The sequence below is a fragment of the Aspergillus pseudotamarii genome, assembly GCF_009193445.1.
Source record: "Aspergillus pseudotamarii strain CBS 117625 unplaced genomic scaffold BDV38scaffold_66, whole genome shotgun sequence".
Classification (NCBI taxonomy): domain Eukaryota; kingdom Fungi; phylum Ascomycota; class Eurotiomycetes; order Eurotiales; family Aspergillaceae; genus Aspergillus; species Aspergillus pseudotamarii.
Window position 1 is genome coordinate 166,108 of NW_022475080.1, and position 16,336 is coordinate 182,443.

The window sequence follows — 16,336 nt, forward strand, 5'->3', positions numbered from 1 at the left end:
ACAGTGTATAACTGTCTTGATTATATGTTCTTTTTGGCGAAATATTATATACAGTATTATAGCATCACGATCAACATGCCTATGGTAGACAACATATAATGCGACATGGATACTTCGTACCACCCGAAACTGCCAGACGAGACGCCACCCAATGCTTCCCCAGCCAGGTCTAAGTGGGAATACAAGAAAGTAGAGAAGAGACAAAAAAGAACAAGAATACACCATGTCCAGATCCCAATAGATCGGGTTATATATACATAAAATAATCGAAAGATGGAAGTGGTTGACAAAATTGTCAGAAGAAAGCATTTATGCCCGAGCAGATGGCCGGGATTTCCAAGTCTGTCGGTTCAAGTTGACCTGGGGATGCCTGCTCCCCGGGGGAAGATCGTTAAAGTCACTGTAAAGTCCTGACCCGACGTCGACTAAAATGGCCTTCTGAGGCTGTGCTGTATAGGAATTGGCAGACTTGGCACGATCGCTTTGAGAACGTGCGTTTGATGACGGTCCGGAAGCGGATTTAGCCTTGGTAACTTCTTTGATGATTTCTCGAAGTTCTTTATCATCCTTTGTGATCTGGGCTCTGATAAATGCAGGGTTATTCGTAGACTGAAGAGTGGACATCACGGACTCTCGCGGTATGTACGTATAGTTCTGAGGAGAGGGAGGGGAGCTCGGGATAACAGAAGGGTCTAGACAAGCAGCCTCATTCTTCTCCAAAAGTTGGACGATATCTAGAGTTTCACCGTGTGGGATCTTGTGAGGATGCGAAGGGGTAATACAATCCATGTCTACCTCTTTCCGAAGAACATGGTCAATGTCAACTGCAGAGAAGTAGGCGCAAGACTGAGGGAGGTCATTGATGCCAACTTGCTGCGAGAACATGGCACGAGTCCAGACATTAGCTACCTGTAGAGCCAAAGCAGCACGATACTTGTCCTCATCTTTGACGAGATACCTGATTTCATCATGGACAGTGATCGCTAAACGAGCAGAGATGTTGAAGCGCCGGATTAGATAGTCCATGGAGATAATGAGGAGATGAAGATAGTCCACACCAGATGATTGAATTGCCCAGTTGATCCGCGATGTCATGAAGCTGCCTCGGTTGATAAAACGCCGCATTAACGCCTCAGTGATGCCGGCACCCAACGTAGGCGTTCTTGGTCTCTCTTGATCAGCGAACTCCTCTAGCTTGTTGAAGACAAAAGATTCTGTGCCTCCGCGCCAAAAGGGACTCTCGCTTAAGATGCGACGTGTCGTACGTGCACCTTTCGTCTCTTGATACAGTTTTGTCGCAACTTCCTGGGTTTGCTTCTCTGACATGGAAGGGTTGAACTGGCGCAATAATGAAGCAGCAAATTTTACGCCAGCTCCGTAGATTCGGCCATAGTTGAAAACCTTAGCATCGTTGCGCGAAATCCCTAGAATTTTGGCAGTGCGTGAATGCATATCGGTTCCTGCAGCCTTGGATCCTTCCAAAGTCATGAAGCCGATCGCATTACCACCGTGAATCTGAAATTGAGCATCACCGATAAGACTCGCAATCCAGAGCTCCTGTGAGTCAACATCTGCACCAACAAAGACATAGCCGGGCGGTGCCTTGATCATGGCTTTAAGTTCAGATCCAACACGATTTTCCTTAGCGTTGCTTGCAGTAAGCCATGTGTTTTCCACAGCTCGTCGCGTAATAGTACCCATTGGTATCACTTGAGGCAGGATAAACCCCGTCCTGCTCTCCGCATTATTCGATTGAGATTTTTGCACCTCGTCCTCGTAAACAACCATCTGCCCCATGATTCGGTCCCGAGCGCTGATCCAATATGAGCAAGAAGCATTCATCTCTAACGCTTCCTTGGCGAGCGCATATTGCGAAGAGAGAGTCCCACGTTCGAAATACTGCATGTATCCTTTGGCTAGCGGGTTAACACACCGGGCCTGAGGTCCATCCTTATGTGGAAGCTTGAAGTAGACATGTCTTCTGTCGTCCCGTAACTCCACGATTTTCTCTTCGGTCATATCGCAGAGCACTACAGGCTGGTTCTCAAATTTCTTGACCTGATCACGTGGAACCTTGAATGTCCAACCGTGTTTATCGGACCAAGTTAATGGATACCCATCCCATGATAACTTGAGTAATATAGGCGCAGTCCGACTTCGTACAGTAAGATTGATATCGGCCGTGTTTGTGGCAAAGAGATCTTTATACCATTTTGGCATACCCGGCTTTTTCTGCCTCGCAGCTGGTCGAGGAGGATCCCCTTTCTTTTTTCCTTTGGCCATTTTGATCTCCTGACCAGACCAGTCCAGCTGTCGTAGCCAGGGATCGTCCATATACACATCCGGCTGGTCTTTGACCTTCAGAGCTTCATCACATAATTCAACTAATTTTCTTTGCACGTCATCAAGTCGTTGATGGTAGGTCGCCTCGGCATTGGTAATATAGTCCTTCCAGGTCTCATTGACTGGCAATATAACCGAGGAAAGATGCCTGAGAGCCCCAAAACTGACCGGGTGGGGGCAGACTTCAAGGAAATTTGGGAAAACCTTCTTGTATACGCGATGAGTAATGGCAACATCCGCAGCACAGTAATCCAGTAGTTCATCCATTTTCCCTAGGATTCCCTCTCTTGAGAGTTCACCAAAATCATCTCGCTGCGCCTTGTCGATCGTGACATCACAATGAAATTTGGCAACGTCACGGAGGGAGTTCACAGAGCTCCTCCCTACCCATAGCTCTTCTTCCTCATCGCTGAGCATTTTGCTTTCAAGAAGAGCTGCAAGCTCGACAGAGTTATTCTCATTCGCAATCTTGTCCCTCAAGTCCCTATTTTTCTTGTGGCGCATCCAGGTAGGTCTCTGTTGGGAACACATCCCGTTCACAGCTACATGCAGCGACATCGTATCGAGAAAGAAGTTACGCGTCTGTTTCATACCATACTCTTCCAATACACGGGCACGATCATAGCCAATATTGTGGCCCACGACAATTCGCGGCTGTGAGATGTCTCCCAACGGTATGAGCTGAATATGATTGTCTGATTCCCCCAGCAGCCACGGTGACAGCCACGCATACCAAGCTGTAGGACTGACAGCACAAGCCATTACAGCAAAGGAATGCTCTTTCCACATAACCTCCGTATCAAAAGTTAACATTGACTCATTTGGGGCGTCCACGGGCTCCCAAGAGCCGTCACTATAATATTTCGTCCAACCACTGCGTTTGACCCATTTGCGCGGAATGCTCGGAGAGTTGACTTTGACATACTCTTTAGCGTATGTAATATAAGGTTCCGATGCATCCATGCCTAACTTGAAAAAATGCTCATCTAACGTCTGCCCCTGAAGGGGAGGCATATCGAATGCTACCGGTTCCGTGGCATCTTGAGATTTCCCGAGCAGGTCGTGCCTCGAGAGATGCTCTTTCGACAACGCAACCAATTCTGGATTTGGAGGGTCTGATTTTACCGGGAAAACCTGGGAAAATACATGGTCGCTCAATTGTTGGACTCCGATCTCATTGAACCTAGCCGTGGCGGGCACTGCGAAATTAGCATCTGCACTTATCGGTCATAAATTGTGGAAAAATGCAAAAGTACCTGCAAGAGATCTCTGCCTAGGCTTTATTTCATCATCCTGTGTAGGTACCTGCGAAAAGTAATACCGCGCTAGTGATAATGGCCGTGGCCTGGGGATGAGTGGCGAGCGCAATTTTTGCGAGCAAGAACGGATTACACCCCTAGAATAGGGAGCGCAAGAATGACTCCAAAGCATCTTAGGTCGTGTAAAGGATCGACGTAAATAAGCCCATGGCTTGATGCGCTGATGCTCGCAGCCGGTGCTGCGCGAAGCTGATGCGAAGGGGCTTCCTCTTTTTGGCTTTCCCAAGGATTTGTACATTCTTTCCTATCGCGGTATCTCCGTCATGATGATACGCGGACCGAATATACTATATTCCGTATCAGCCTCACCGCCTTCCAGGATAGGAGATTCAATTGCTGGTTATCATCAGGTGATTGATAATCAACATTGCCGATAACTACTAGTTAACTGAACCCCGGCTGCAGATCCTCGCCACTATCAGTGCTTATTTCCTGCGCCTGACATATGCCCTATTTTGCGTCGTAGGTCTGGGAATATCTTTGTCGAACTTTATTTACTAAACCGATTGGTTGTTCATATCCACAGGACTGTATTTACTGATACACGATACTCCCCAGGCCGCAGAAGGCTAGCACTCGCGATACATCGGCCAAGTGTTCTGTTCTGTCGCCCTTAGATACCGCTTTGAGAGTCATGAATCGAAGCTCTTCGATCCGGGGCCCGTTACCTTCTGGTTCCCATACTATACAAGCGTCCCCTCGTCGTCGACGGCCCTCCGACCATGTTGAGCCTTTAGAAACCCGAGGTGAGGGACGAAAACGTCGCCGTTTGAGTAGCTCTAATGTAGCAACGAGGAGTGCTCAATCTGAGCTGGATCAACACGAAGATGATATCGAGTCCATTGATTTAACTGAGGTGGAGGCTCCCTCAACGTTAGCGAAGGTGCTAGCGAAGCAACGGGAGGACGCTGTTAGGGCCCAACAATCCGTTGAGCCGGAGAAGGGGCAATCGATATTAAACTCATATAAGTGCCCTGTATGTATGGATACACCGGAGGATGCCACTAGCACAGTATGCGGTAAGTGTCACACCTGTACATGGGAGATTATTTGTACTAACTAGTGCAAATAGGGCACCTCTTTTGTCACAAATGCATCATCGACACATTGAAATTCAGCGAAGAACAAAGAGCAGATACCTCTTCAAAAGGCCCTCGAGGAACCTGCCCCGTGTGCAGAAAACCCCTTGCGCGGAACGACGCACCAGGCTCCAAAAGGAATCTCGTACCTTTGCAGCTCAAACTTGTCACGAAGAAGAGGAATACAACCGTGCCGAGTAGTGGGTAGTTTCCGCACGCTAGCTCTGTGCCAGGTGGTTGATGCCGAAGAACATCGCCCTGGCATTGATGCGCGAATTGTCGAACACACATTCTACACATGGCTGTTGAGCGCGGTGTATTATCCCAGTGATTAGGAGTCTTTTCTGGTTTCCCAAGGCCTCTTGACTGACCACATTCATGGCTACAGCGAGGTTTCTTCTCCATTCATAGCAGCCCCGCAAATCGGGACGATGCCATATGGCACCTTATTGGAAACTTCTTCGTATACTAAGCTCAGCTGTTAGTGATTGACCACGATGATGACATTCGCATTCGGAGAGCATAATTTCTTATAGCTCCCAAATGAGAAGAAGTGACACTAGGCTAGGACATAGTTGGTAGTTCGTCTACCTTGCGCGACGCATTTAATGATCAGACGAAGATTGCCCTGTCAAGTATATTGCATGAGGCATTGATGAATTATGAGGGCATGGAGCGGTCTATTTTTTTTTTTTTTTTTATCTTTTCTGCTTCTCTAACCCTAGAAATTACCGTATTGTGTTCTCATGATTATATTTCTCTGAATAAATGGAGACCCATGACGGAAATTCCTCCAACCACAATTCGTATATTAGCCACACGCTGCAGCGTCTAAATCTATCCTGCACAACTCTGGCGTCTGGGTTGAGCCTTGTAGGGAAATATCTATTTCATATCGTTAGCTCGTTCTTTTCCCCACCCATAATAACAACTAAATCCTGTCATCCTCGTAAAAAAAAGCCAATGTTTCGTTAGATATTGTGTGAACGAATCTTGATAAACCGCGGGGAATTTCCAGGGTCTAGGCACAAATTTAGGTTATGCCAAGAGTGGATGGCACCCGCAGCGAGACTAAAAAACATTAAATTTCCTTTGATGGAACTTGGAAGAGATGAACCCCAAGCTTAACCACACTTCATGGAAAGCTTAGATGTCCCGGAAATTGCTTGAAATTCCTTCATTATATACTCGGAGCGAGGAACAGGCGCGGATCAAGTTTTTCTTTTACATTGCGGTTCATGCCTTGAAAGCTTCGTAGTCCATAGTGGACGATTTAACTACTAACTCCTTTCGCAAACGTCATAATATCCACCTCACCATGGTTTCCCCTCACCCTGCGCGCAATCTAACATACTGAGAGGGCGCCCATACTCGCTCGATGTTGACCTTATATACATACGAAATTAGAGTCATTGGCCGTTCATTCTGTCCTTCAATCTACTGTCTGCTCCTTCCGTATCAGAGAGAGACGTGCGATTCTCCTTGCAGCGCCTGGCTATTTATGCTTTCGTGTTGATGTTCCCGCCTTTGTTTTTCTCATTCTCCTTCTTTTTCTTTTATTGTTAATATTCATTTCTCACTCCCTTCCAGCCGAAATACACAGATCCCTTTCGTCAAGATGAGTAGGGTCTCACTTGAACGTACAGAAACCACGGAGCTGCCATCCGGTTCTCATGATATCGAGGCGCATCCGCAAACTTCACCAACCACCGCGGAGCCAACTGGCCTTGAGTCATTCCCAACAGTGACTAAGGGACCATCAAATGACACGGTTAGGAATCGTGCACGGAGGTCAAATACGGCGCGCTCATACCATCCTGACAATGTCACTCATGACCCCAATTGGCACCCTGGCACGGAGCCCGGCATAGACCCCACCAAGCCGCTCCCGCCTTACAATGCGGATTGGGCAACTGCTGTACCAAGTGACCTATTTACAAGGTGTGAGATCATTGTTGTGGACTTCTCCCAGAATGAGATGAGACAATATGAGCTTGATAACGACACCCTGGAGCAATTTCTTGCGAGAGAGAGGGAGCCCTGGGTGCAATGCAGGTGGATTAATGTCAATGGTCTCAGCTGGGATGTAATTCGAGCCCTGGGAAATCAGAAAGGCATACACAGGCTTGCCATTGAGGACCTGATCAATACGACAAATCGTACCAAAGTCGACTGGTATTCGGACCATGCATACATTGTGCTCACGTTACAGAAATTGGTCCGAATCTATGAAGAAAATAGTGACTCGGATGAAGAGCCTGAACAAGGTCAATGGGAACATGACCGAAGGGGCTCATCAACAAGCAGCAAGAGTGTGTCTCTGAAGCGAGCAACTACCCTGAGTCTCATTACGGAGGCATTGAAAGACCTTTTCAGGCTAAAATCACGAAAAAGAGACCCGAGTAGTGAACCCAACTTAGGGGCAAATATTCGCCCTTCTATGAAGAAAGCCGAAGCAAAAACTACGTTTGACAATGCCTCAAATGTTGGGCGAACGGCTCGCAGCATGCAGCGGTATCGAGGTGGACCAAACGAAGACCGCATCGAATTCATGGAGCGACATGCTGTGCTAGCAGCGAAGGGGCTATCTGTCGCTTTAGAGCAGGTATCGATATTCTTACACGCGGATAACACCGTGACCTCCTTTTTTGAGACAAGCGCCGACGACATCGAATCGCCTATTGTCAAACGGTTGACTTCTCCGGAGACTATATTGCGTCAATCGTGTGATGCCAGTATGCTTGTGCAAGCAATCCTGGATGCAATAATTGACCTTGCAATCCCGGTGACCACAGCTTACCAAGATGCCATTGGCGACTTGGAACTTGACGTCTTGACTGATCCTGATATCGATCAGTCTAAGGACCTCTATATCCTAACATCTGAGATTTCAATCCTTCGAAATTCTATGCAACCGATCGTAACTATCATCAACGCGCTGCGAGATCATCGCTCTGAACCAATCAACACCCCCGGAATAGGTGTATTGAAGAGTTACTTTGGGCCCCCGAACTCCTCAGACCCAGCGACATATATAGGCACCGCTACTCCGAATCTCAAAAGTGTAGGTGGCTCCAGCGTATCTATTAGTACCATGTGCCATACGTACTTGGGCGATGCGCTCGATCACTGCATTACAATAGTTGAAGGGTACGACCAGATGAGACGGGCTGCTGACAATATGATCGATCTTATCTTTAATACTATCGGTATGCATTTACCTTACCATCAAAGGCCTTGTATGACTGACTGTGTTAACCACAACCAGGTGCATATCAGAACGAAAGCATGAAGCAACTAACGCTCGTGTCTTGCTTCTTTCTCCCTCTCACTTTCCTGTCGGTTCGTACTCACTTTGCATTTAGCACCAAACTGCATCTGTTGTTGACCACAAGTTAGGGCTATTTTGGCATGAATTTTGAAAGTTTCGATGGCATTAAGCACAGTGATGCGTACGTGATTTGATATTTAATAGTGACTAGCCGCAACGTACTAACCCTCGGGCTTTTTAGATACTTTTGGCAGATTGCGTGTCCCTTTGTATTCGCCATTACCGTATTCCTAATGTAACAGTCCAAACCACTAGTTTGCTGGAATTATGCTAACTGCAGACCCTAGGCGCGACAAGATCGTACGATGGACGGCGCGGCTTGCCCAGAAACGTCTCATCACCAGCTCGAGGAAGAGACGAAAGCGAGACGCCATCAGGAGACGATGAAAAACTACCGAGCAGAAATCGCTTTATCCTACTATCGTATAAAATAGAGTACATAATTAGAGCCGGGATGGACATGTTAGATATACATAATCTTGTATAGTACACTTGGATCAGTATCATACACTATACTACAAACTCTTCCGCTTAAACGCCATGTAGGCTTTCCAGGGCAGTTTCCAATCCGAGCGAAGAAGCTCAGGCCTAAAAATATCAAAATCGACACTCTGCAGTCTATCCAGCCACAGACGTGTGCCCACTGCAGGCATGAAGACACCGAATGCACGGTTAACCTCATCTAACGGCGACTCCTGCCGCTGATCACCCAAGGCCTCGTACTCATGCCCCTCCTCGCCCTCATGCTCAAAGTCATGCCCCACATCCTGCCCAGCACGCAAGTTACTCAACATCTGCTGAACGGTAATCAGATGATCACTCGCCCGCGTCGCAACCGTAAAAACCGCATCCCGCAGCCCAGGCGCCTCAGCCCCAAGCCTGAAAACCTCTTCTTCCTTCACCCCCGTCTGCGCCATAACATCCAACGGAAGCATCACAGCTCCCTGCCTCGCCGCGCCGCCAGCTTGCTGACCACCCTGCTGACCCGCCGCGCGCGCCGCAGGAAATGCAACCAACGGCAACCCCCGCAACACAGCCACAATCCCCGCCGCCTTCCCCACATGCGATGCGACATGATCCGCCGTAACGGAGGCCATGGGCAACGCCGAGAGCGTGAGATACATGAGCGTGGAATACGTATTCTCGGCGTAGGACTCCAGCGCCGCGATATCGGGGTATGGGTCATTCGTTAGGCCGCGCTCACGAGCGCTGATGAGCCGTGATAACCAGCCTTTGCTGATCCGGGCGCGGCCGTTGGTTCGCTCGTGGAGGTCTGCAATGGCGGAGGAGAGGAGGATGGCGATGGGTTCCTTGGGCGGAGTGCCGGCGAGGATCTTTGCGATTGATTCGCGCCAGAATTGGAGGCGCATGAGGCCGATTGTATGTGAGCTTGTTGTTTCGGGGATCATCGAGAGGGAGACGTTTAGGGCGCGGAGGGCGAGGTAGAATGGTTGGGCCTGCCGCGGGATGAAGGTGTGGAGGGTGTAGGAAGGGCGGTCATATTTACTGCGTGGGTATTAGATGGAAGTTCTTTTTGGAGTGTGGGAATTGGATTGAGATGTACATGAGGAGATCAGAGCAGTATTTTTGTGCTGCTTGGATTTCGGTTGCTGCGGCTGTTGTTGGACTTGCTGTTGGTCTGGAGTGGCTGAAGTGTCTTCTTTGGGATGGTTGGAGTCGTCGGCCGCTTGAGGAGAGGCGGTTTATTTGGCGGCTTGCACCGCGTGTGGGTTGGAGCATTTCTTTGAGTGGTGACATGATGATGGGAGGGAGTTGGAAGTGTTTCTTAGAGTGGTTGGTGGCTATTTTGCGGTCGAACTAAAAAAATCCCGGAGAGAGGACGAAAAATAGCATTGCGGGTACGCCGTCCCTAAGCCAAGATGGAGCTGTACTAAATGATTAGTTAACATGACAATTGAAGGAGAACAAATTGTAGCTCATACATATTTTCCTACCTCGAGATAGAAGTTATTCTGAGGGGATTGACAATTTTGCCCTTTTGGGAGCAGCAGAAGAAAATGACGTCGGCCCGTGAGTTCGCGTATCTCCGGCGCGTCCTCCGCGCCAATCATCCATGCAGATTATTAACTTGCAGCATCAAAGGATTTGCGCGCCCTGAGACTTTCCCCCGACAGGAATCTTTGTTCTCCCCTATTACAGCGACTGTCGCTACATAATGGAGTCGGGGGATATAAATGACCGTCCCTTGAAAAAGAGACGTTTTTTTGTCGACGAAGACGAGGACACCAAACCTTCCTCCGTTGACTCTACAGCTGCATCCCTCGACGCGTCTACTCCTCGTTCCACTCACGATGATCAACCGCCGGTTATTCGAATCCATGGTGTACAGTTTGACGATGAAATAATTTCGGTAGACGGAGTGGGAAGTGGATATGTACGAGACGATGATCAGCAGACTACGAGCTATACTTTGCCACGAGAACGAGAAGCAGCAATCTCCGGAGATACCATAGGGCAAAGGCCAACTTCTACGACACAAAATGGTGTAGTATCAGAAACGCAGGGGGAGAGAGTGGCAACAGAAAACACATCAGCACAAGAGGGCACAAATGGTTTTGACACGGAGATCTTCATTAGTATCATCGGGGAGCGACTCTCACCAGACACAATACGCAAGATTCGGAGTGTAGCTGGCGACGACCTAGAGAGGGCGATTAACGTTTATTTCGATGGGTCATGGAAGTCTCCCTCTGGTAGTGCAAGGAACCAAACCACGCTGACATCACAACAAACGCTGTCCACACGGTCTACGCCTGTTAATCAGACATCTATGTTTGGAAATGGACCAGGACGGAAGGGGAGTAGTGCTCCGGCTGAAATTGCACCTCGACATACCTCTCAGCCCTCGGTCAGATACGTCGGTGCCTTCGGTGTAGGAGCATGGGCGACTCGGAGTGGAGTGGGGTTTATCAAACATGGAGACCGTGTTAATATTGAGCGTGCAAGGTCTCAGCCGGTTTCGAAGCGTGGCCGTGGAGGGAGGGTTTTCACAAACAACAGAGGTGACGTTCTAACTCGCTTCACCAATCAGGCCGGTCAAGAAATTGGACGACTTCCTCAGGAGACGGCGGCATGGGTGTCGACTTTGCTTGATCAGAAAGTCTGTAAGCTCGAGGGAGTTTGTGTATTCGCACCGGATAGAGTCCGCGTGAATGACACAATATACCTGCAACTGTGGTGTTACTTACGTATAGAGGCGTTTCAATCTAGCATGCTCGATAGCTCAATCGACGATAATCGATCGACAACCATCTTCGAAGAAAAAGAAAGCACTGAAGAGAAGCGGCTACGACTTCGCCAAGTCGCTCTAGTGAAGCTCTTTGATGAGATCGGTCTGCAGCCGACCTCGGCAAACGACATGACACTGAAGCATAAGAAGGAAGGCTTGCTACGTGCAGTGGAGATAGCAGAACAGTACGATAAAAATAAAAAAGAGAACAAATCGAATAACGAGTCATCTGAAGACGAAGAGTCCCCGGAACTAGAGGAAGACCAACTTGATACTCTCTACAAGAAGGCCCAGACTTTCGACTTCAGTATGCCAGAGGCAGAGCCTCCACCGACATTCTCGTTGAGCCTCCGAAAGTATCAGAAGCAAGCCCTCCACTGGATGTTAGCCAAGGAGAAAGATAACAAGTCCGCCAGAGGTCCATCAATGAACCCGCTGTGGGAAGAATATGCATGGCCAGCCAGAGATGTTGAAGATAACAACCTTCCGACTATTAAGGGCCTCGATCACTTTTACGTCAACCCGTATTCCGGAGAGCTTAGTCTCGACTTCCCAGCACAAGAGCAGCACTGTCTTGGAGGTATCTTAGCTGATGAAATGGGTTTGGGTAAAACTATCGAGATGCTTAGTCTTGTTCACTCGCATAGAAACGTCCCTCTCGGCCAAGCAGCAGATGGCCCAAGCTCCGTCTCCGGCCTAGCAAGGCTACCCTCCACGTCCTCTGGTGTGGTCATTGCTCCTTACACTACTCTTGTTGTTGCTCCCACTTCTCTTCTTTCGCAATGGGAGAGTGAAGCGCTGAAAGCTTCCGAACCAGGTTCCATGAAGGTCCTGATGTACTATGGTAATGAGAAGTATGTGAACCTCAGAGAATTGTGCGCAGCAGGTAACCATACGGCTCCCAATGTAATAGTCACAAGCTACGGAGTTATCCTCTCAGAGTATCGACAGATGTTGTCGTCAGCAACATTTTCAGCTACTACGCCAGGTGGTTTGTTCTCGGTAGAATTCTTCCGTGTCATTCTTGACGAAGCACACCTTATCAAGAATAGACTGTCGAAGACGGCAAGAGCTTGCTACGAGCTTAAAGCGACTCACCGATGGGTTCTCACGGGGACACCTATCGTTAACCGCTTGGAGGATTTGTTCAGCTTAGTGCGATTCCTCAAGGTTGAGCCGTGGAATAACTTCTCCTTTTGGAAAACATTTATTACAGTGCCTTTTGAGTCTAAGGACTACGTACGGGCCCTCAATGTGGTGCAGACTGTTCTTGAGCCTCTAGTCCTTCGACGCACCAAGACGATGAAGACCCCAGAAGGGGAGCCTCTAGTACCACTGCCACGTCGGACCATTACAATCGAGGAGGTTGAACTCCCGGAGCCAGAAAGAGAAATTTATGATTATATTTATACCCGAGCAAAACGTACATTCAACGACAACATCGAGGCGGGTACCTTGCTGAAATCGTTCACGACAATCTTCGCTCAGATTCTCCGTCTACGCCAAACATGCTGTCATCCAATACTAACCCGCAACAAGGCCATCGTAGCAGACGAAGAGGATGCAGCGGCAGCAGCTAACGATGGCAACGGGCTCAAGGACGACATGGACCTACAGGAGCTTATAGACCGATTCACAACGACAACCGAATCAGCAGACTCCAACCAAGGCCAGGAATCTTCCAACAAATTCACCACCTACGCATTGAAACAGATTCAGAACGAATCGAGCGGCGAATGTCCCATCTGCTCAGAGGAACCCATGATCGACCCAGCAGTAACCACCTGCTGGCACAGCGCATGCAAAAAGTGCCTTGAAGACTATATACGTCACCAAACAGACAAAGGAGACTCTCCCCGATGTTTCTCATGCCGAGCACCAGTCAGCAGCAGAGATATCTTCGAAGTCATTCGCCATCAATCCCCAACTACTACCCCCACGGAAAACGACCTCTACAGTAGCACACCTCCATCCAGCACCCAACCCGCACCCCGAATCTCCCTCCGCCGAATAAACCCCCTCTCCCCTTCCGCACACACTTCCGCAAAAATCCACTCCCTCATCAACCACCTCCAGCGCGTCCCCTCAACCACCAAATCAGTCGTCTTCTCCCAATTCACCAGCTTCCTTGACCTGATAGCCCCCCAACTGGACAAGGCCGGAATCCCCTACGTCCGTCTCGACGGAACAATGGCCCAAAAAACCCGAGCCGAAGTGCTCGCCCAGTTCAACAAAACCGAAACCTTCGACCAAGAAGAAATCGAAGACGCGGAGCGAGAAGACGATACGAATAGTCCTTTTACCAGAAAACCACTACCGACTAGGAACGGCCACGCATCGGCGAGCCACAGTCCCAGGGTTCTTCTTATCAGTCTTCGGGCCGGTGGCGTGGGTCTCAATCTCACGGCTGCTAGTAATGTGTTCATGATGGATCCATGGTGGAGCTTTGCCATCGAGGCCCAGGCTATTGATCGCGTTCATCGCATGGGTCAATTGAGGGATGTGGCTGTTACGCGGTTTGTTGTTAAGGATTCGATCGAGGCGAGGATGTTACGGGTACAGGAGCGGAAGATGAATATTGCTGGGTCGCTAGGATTGAGAGTTGGGGGAGATGGAAATGAAGATAAGAAGGAGAGGATTGAGGACATTAAGATGCTTTTTGAGTAGGCTGCTCTTGTCTGGACATATACATATGGTGGATAATACCTCAAGTGGTACTTCTTCTGCTAGATATATAGTGTTTACCCCTGTTTAGCATAATACCCTCACATACTAGATATAATGCACTGATTAGGAATCAAATAGAATTTGGACTTATATAGCAGAAGATATCTTCCATGGTTGTACAGAATATACACTAAACTAAGCCGCGAGAATAACAATACAAACGAGTTATCAAGTATCAATCATCACACGTCACAATCTGAATGCTAATTATACATTTTACGACTTATGAGGATGAATAACCCTCTCCACCTTCTCCTTGATGTGAGCCATAGTGCCTCCCGAATGAGAACTATCCTTTTCATGCTTGTTCTCCGAAGGTCCCTGCTGGTTTCTAGCGCCAGGCTCACCAGCTGCCGCAGCTATACACAAACAGTTAGCCTTCACCTTCTCCCCGGAATTTTGAAATGTGAGTTACCGAAATAACTTACCAGGCTTACCGTCATCCTCAGCCTTAGCAACCTTCTCATCCTGCTTCCAGTGGTCTCTGGGCTCAGCGACGGAGGGACCGCGAAGAGCTTCCTTGCTCACATGGTCAGTCTTAGGGGGGAAACCGACATGTTCGACGTCATCGTCCTTCTTGAAAGGTTTAGATGTGGTTTCCTTCTGGGTGCTGCTTTGACGCTCTGCTGCGGTGGTGCTTGGGGTTCGTTGATCGGTGGTGGACCTCGATTTCTGGGGTGTGGATTCGGCGATACCGGAGCTGGGATGTCTGGCTTCGGTACTGGTTGGTTCCTCTGTAAGGCCAGAGCTGGGGTGTCGAGCCTCGGCGCCAGTACCAATGGACTGAGAAGATCGATCGGGGATCTGAGCATAATTTCCGTGGCTGGTGGTAGAACTCAGGTCCCGGGATCCCTCTAGACCAGAGGTAGTGGTGTGACTGCCAATGGGCTGGGAAGACCGGCCAGGGATCTGAGCCTCGCTTCCTCCGTAGCTGGCTGTGGAGCCCAGGCTTCGGGATCCCTCTAGACCTGAGGAAGAGGGGGTCTGGGTGTCTTTCTCGAAAACGGGCTTGTGAGTAGTAGAGGCTGGCTGTCTGAGACCGGTTGTCTGGGCATCGTTTTCCAGGGCCGACTTCATAGGGGAAGTCTGACCTATGGAACTGGTGGTGTGTCCAAGACCAGATGTCTCGACGCCCTTGTCCAGACCGGACTTCTGGGTAGAGTGGTGTCTCAGACCGGTTGGGTGAGTCATGCCTCCTGCCTGAGCCGAGGCCTGAGCAGAAGTTGCACCACCAAGAGTACCAGTGTGTCTGAGGCCTGGGGTGTGTGTGTCATTTGGGAGGGCAGATGCCTGAGCGGATGTTGCATTACCAAGACCACCTGCGGAGCTCTTGTATTCAGATCCGGCACCAGCGGCACCAGCAGCGGCACCACCAGCACCAACACCCGTCATCAAAGAGCCCTGGTTAAGACCAGAGGTCCTGTCGCTGTGGCCGTGGCTGAGACCTGAGGTCTGACTATGACGGTCAAGGTTGGATCCCACGTTTCTCTGTTCTGGGACTCGGTGTGGCTGGGAACCGTACTTTGCGGCGGTTTCGCCGATGGGGTTCAACTCGGGTTGCATAGCGGCTGGGCCACTTGCTGCCTTGCTGGTGTTGGACTTGAGGTTTGAGGAGCGGTCGGCGGGAGTAATCGACGAGAGAGCCTCAGGGACAAGAGCTGTGTTCTCTTTAGATTGGGGAGCGCCGGGTTGCTCTGATTGTATGTTAGTTAGCTATGTGATACAACGATCTAGGGGGACGCGAAGAACAGTAGCAATGCTCACCAGAACGGTTTCCGGCATCGTAAGGGTCAGTCGCGGTTCCTCGGCCTTGAATTCCGGAGATTGGTTCCTCGCCATGCTGGGTCCATTGCTGCTCAGAGGACCGGTAGTCGTTCCTGAGGGAGTCGGCGGCTGTGTGCCAGGCTTTGTCGAAGGGCTCCATGGTCGTAATGTTTCTTTTTTTCAAAAAAAAAAAAAAAAATTTTGAAAATGAAATTGAGTTTGACGAAGTATGGGGAAGTAAAACTAAGACTTAGAAAATATTGCTTGTCAATTGCTTGGTAGTGAAGTAGTAGTATAAGAGTTTTGATGGTCTTGATCACTTGGTCCTCTACGGGGGGTAATATATCAGTCCTTGACTCCTTCGGTCACGCACGGTACGTCAGTGGCATTGAAACAAAAAGGCTCTCATATCCGGCTCGATGACGATCCGTGCAAGAAGTTGCCAATGGTGAAGGAGATCATCTGTTTCGATGTCATCATGTAGGGCTGATGACGTCACCCGCCACGGGAGGTTGTCCTGAAA

The 16,336-nt window shown here is 49.3% G+C and overlaps 6 protein-coding genes across 6 annotated transcripts; 3 read left to right on the plus strand and 3 right to left on the minus strand.

Annotated features, from left to right (window-relative positions):
• Positions 1 to 26: 26 nt before the first annotated feature.
• BDV38DRAFT_258213 (DNA-directed DNA polymerase gamma MIP1) lies at positions 27 to 3,886 on the minus strand. Its single transcript, XM_032055705.1, has 2 exons — positions 3,600 to 3,886; positions 27 to 3,542 (listed from the first exon to the last, which is right to left on the minus strand). The coding sequence occupies exons 1-2, from the start codon at positions 3,772 to 3,774 to the stop codon at positions 310 to 312; spliced, it is 3,408 nt and encodes a 1,135-aa protein (XP_031909551.1). The 5' UTR covers positions 3,775 to 3,886; the 3' UTR covers positions 27 to 309.
• A 111-nt stretch (positions 3,887 to 3,997) lies between these two features.
• On the plus strand, positions 3,998 to 5,428 carry BDV38DRAFT_258214 (uncharacterized protein). The gene is made up of 2 exons (XM_032055706.1): positions 3,998 to 4,681; positions 4,735 to 5,428. Exons 1-2 carry the CDS (start codon positions 4,297 to 4,299, stop codon positions 4,947 to 4,949), a joined length of 600 nt encoding a protein of 199 aa, XP_031909552.1. The 5' UTR covers positions 3,998 to 4,296; the 3' UTR covers positions 4,950 to 5,428.
• A 931-nt stretch (positions 5,429 to 6,359) lies between these two features.
• BDV38DRAFT_286815 (putative CorA family metal ion transporter) lies at positions 6,360 to 8,459 on the plus strand (the record flags this gene model as incomplete). Its single annotated transcript, XM_032060755.1, has 5 exons — positions 6,360 to 7,950; positions 8,010 to 8,083; positions 8,141 to 8,193; positions 8,254 to 8,307; positions 8,360 to 8,459. 5 exons carry the CDS (start codon positions 6,360 to 6,362, stop codon positions 8,457 to 8,459), a joined length of 1,872 nt encoding a protein of 623 aa, XP_031909553.1.
• Positions 8,460 to 8,528: 69 nt separating this feature from the next.
• On the minus strand, positions 8,529 to 10,178 carry BDV38DRAFT_185003 (uncharacterized protein). The gene is made up of 3 exons (XM_032052153.1): positions 10,016 to 10,178; positions 9,637 to 9,958; positions 8,529 to 9,578 (listed from the first exon to the last, which is right to left on the minus strand). The coding sequence occupies exons 2-3, from the start codon at positions 9,828 to 9,830 to the stop codon at positions 8,588 to 8,590; spliced, it is 1,185 nt and encodes a 394-aa protein (XP_031909554.1). The 5' UTR covers positions 9,831 to 9,958; positions 10,016 to 10,178; the 3' UTR covers positions 8,529 to 8,587.
• BDV38DRAFT_184902 (DEAD/DEAH box helicase) lies at positions 10,010 to 14,225 on the plus strand. Its single transcript, XM_032052152.1, has one exon. The coding sequence runs from the start codon at positions 10,249 to 10,251 to the stop codon at positions 13,987 to 13,989; it is 3,741 nt and encodes a 1,246-aa protein (XP_031909555.1). The 5' UTR covers positions 10,010 to 10,248; the 3' UTR covers positions 13,990 to 14,225.
• On the minus strand, positions 14,128 to 16,201 carry BDV38DRAFT_184897 (uncharacterized protein). The gene is made up of 3 exons (XM_032052151.1): positions 15,814 to 16,201; positions 14,478 to 15,743; positions 14,128 to 14,408 (listed from the first exon to the last, which is right to left on the minus strand). Exons 1-3 carry the CDS (start codon positions 15,971 to 15,973, stop codon positions 14,266 to 14,268), a joined length of 1,569 nt encoding a protein of 522 aa, XP_031909556.1. The 5' UTR covers positions 15,974 to 16,201; the 3' UTR covers positions 14,128 to 14,265.
• Positions 16,202 to 16,336: the final 135 nt, after the last annotated feature.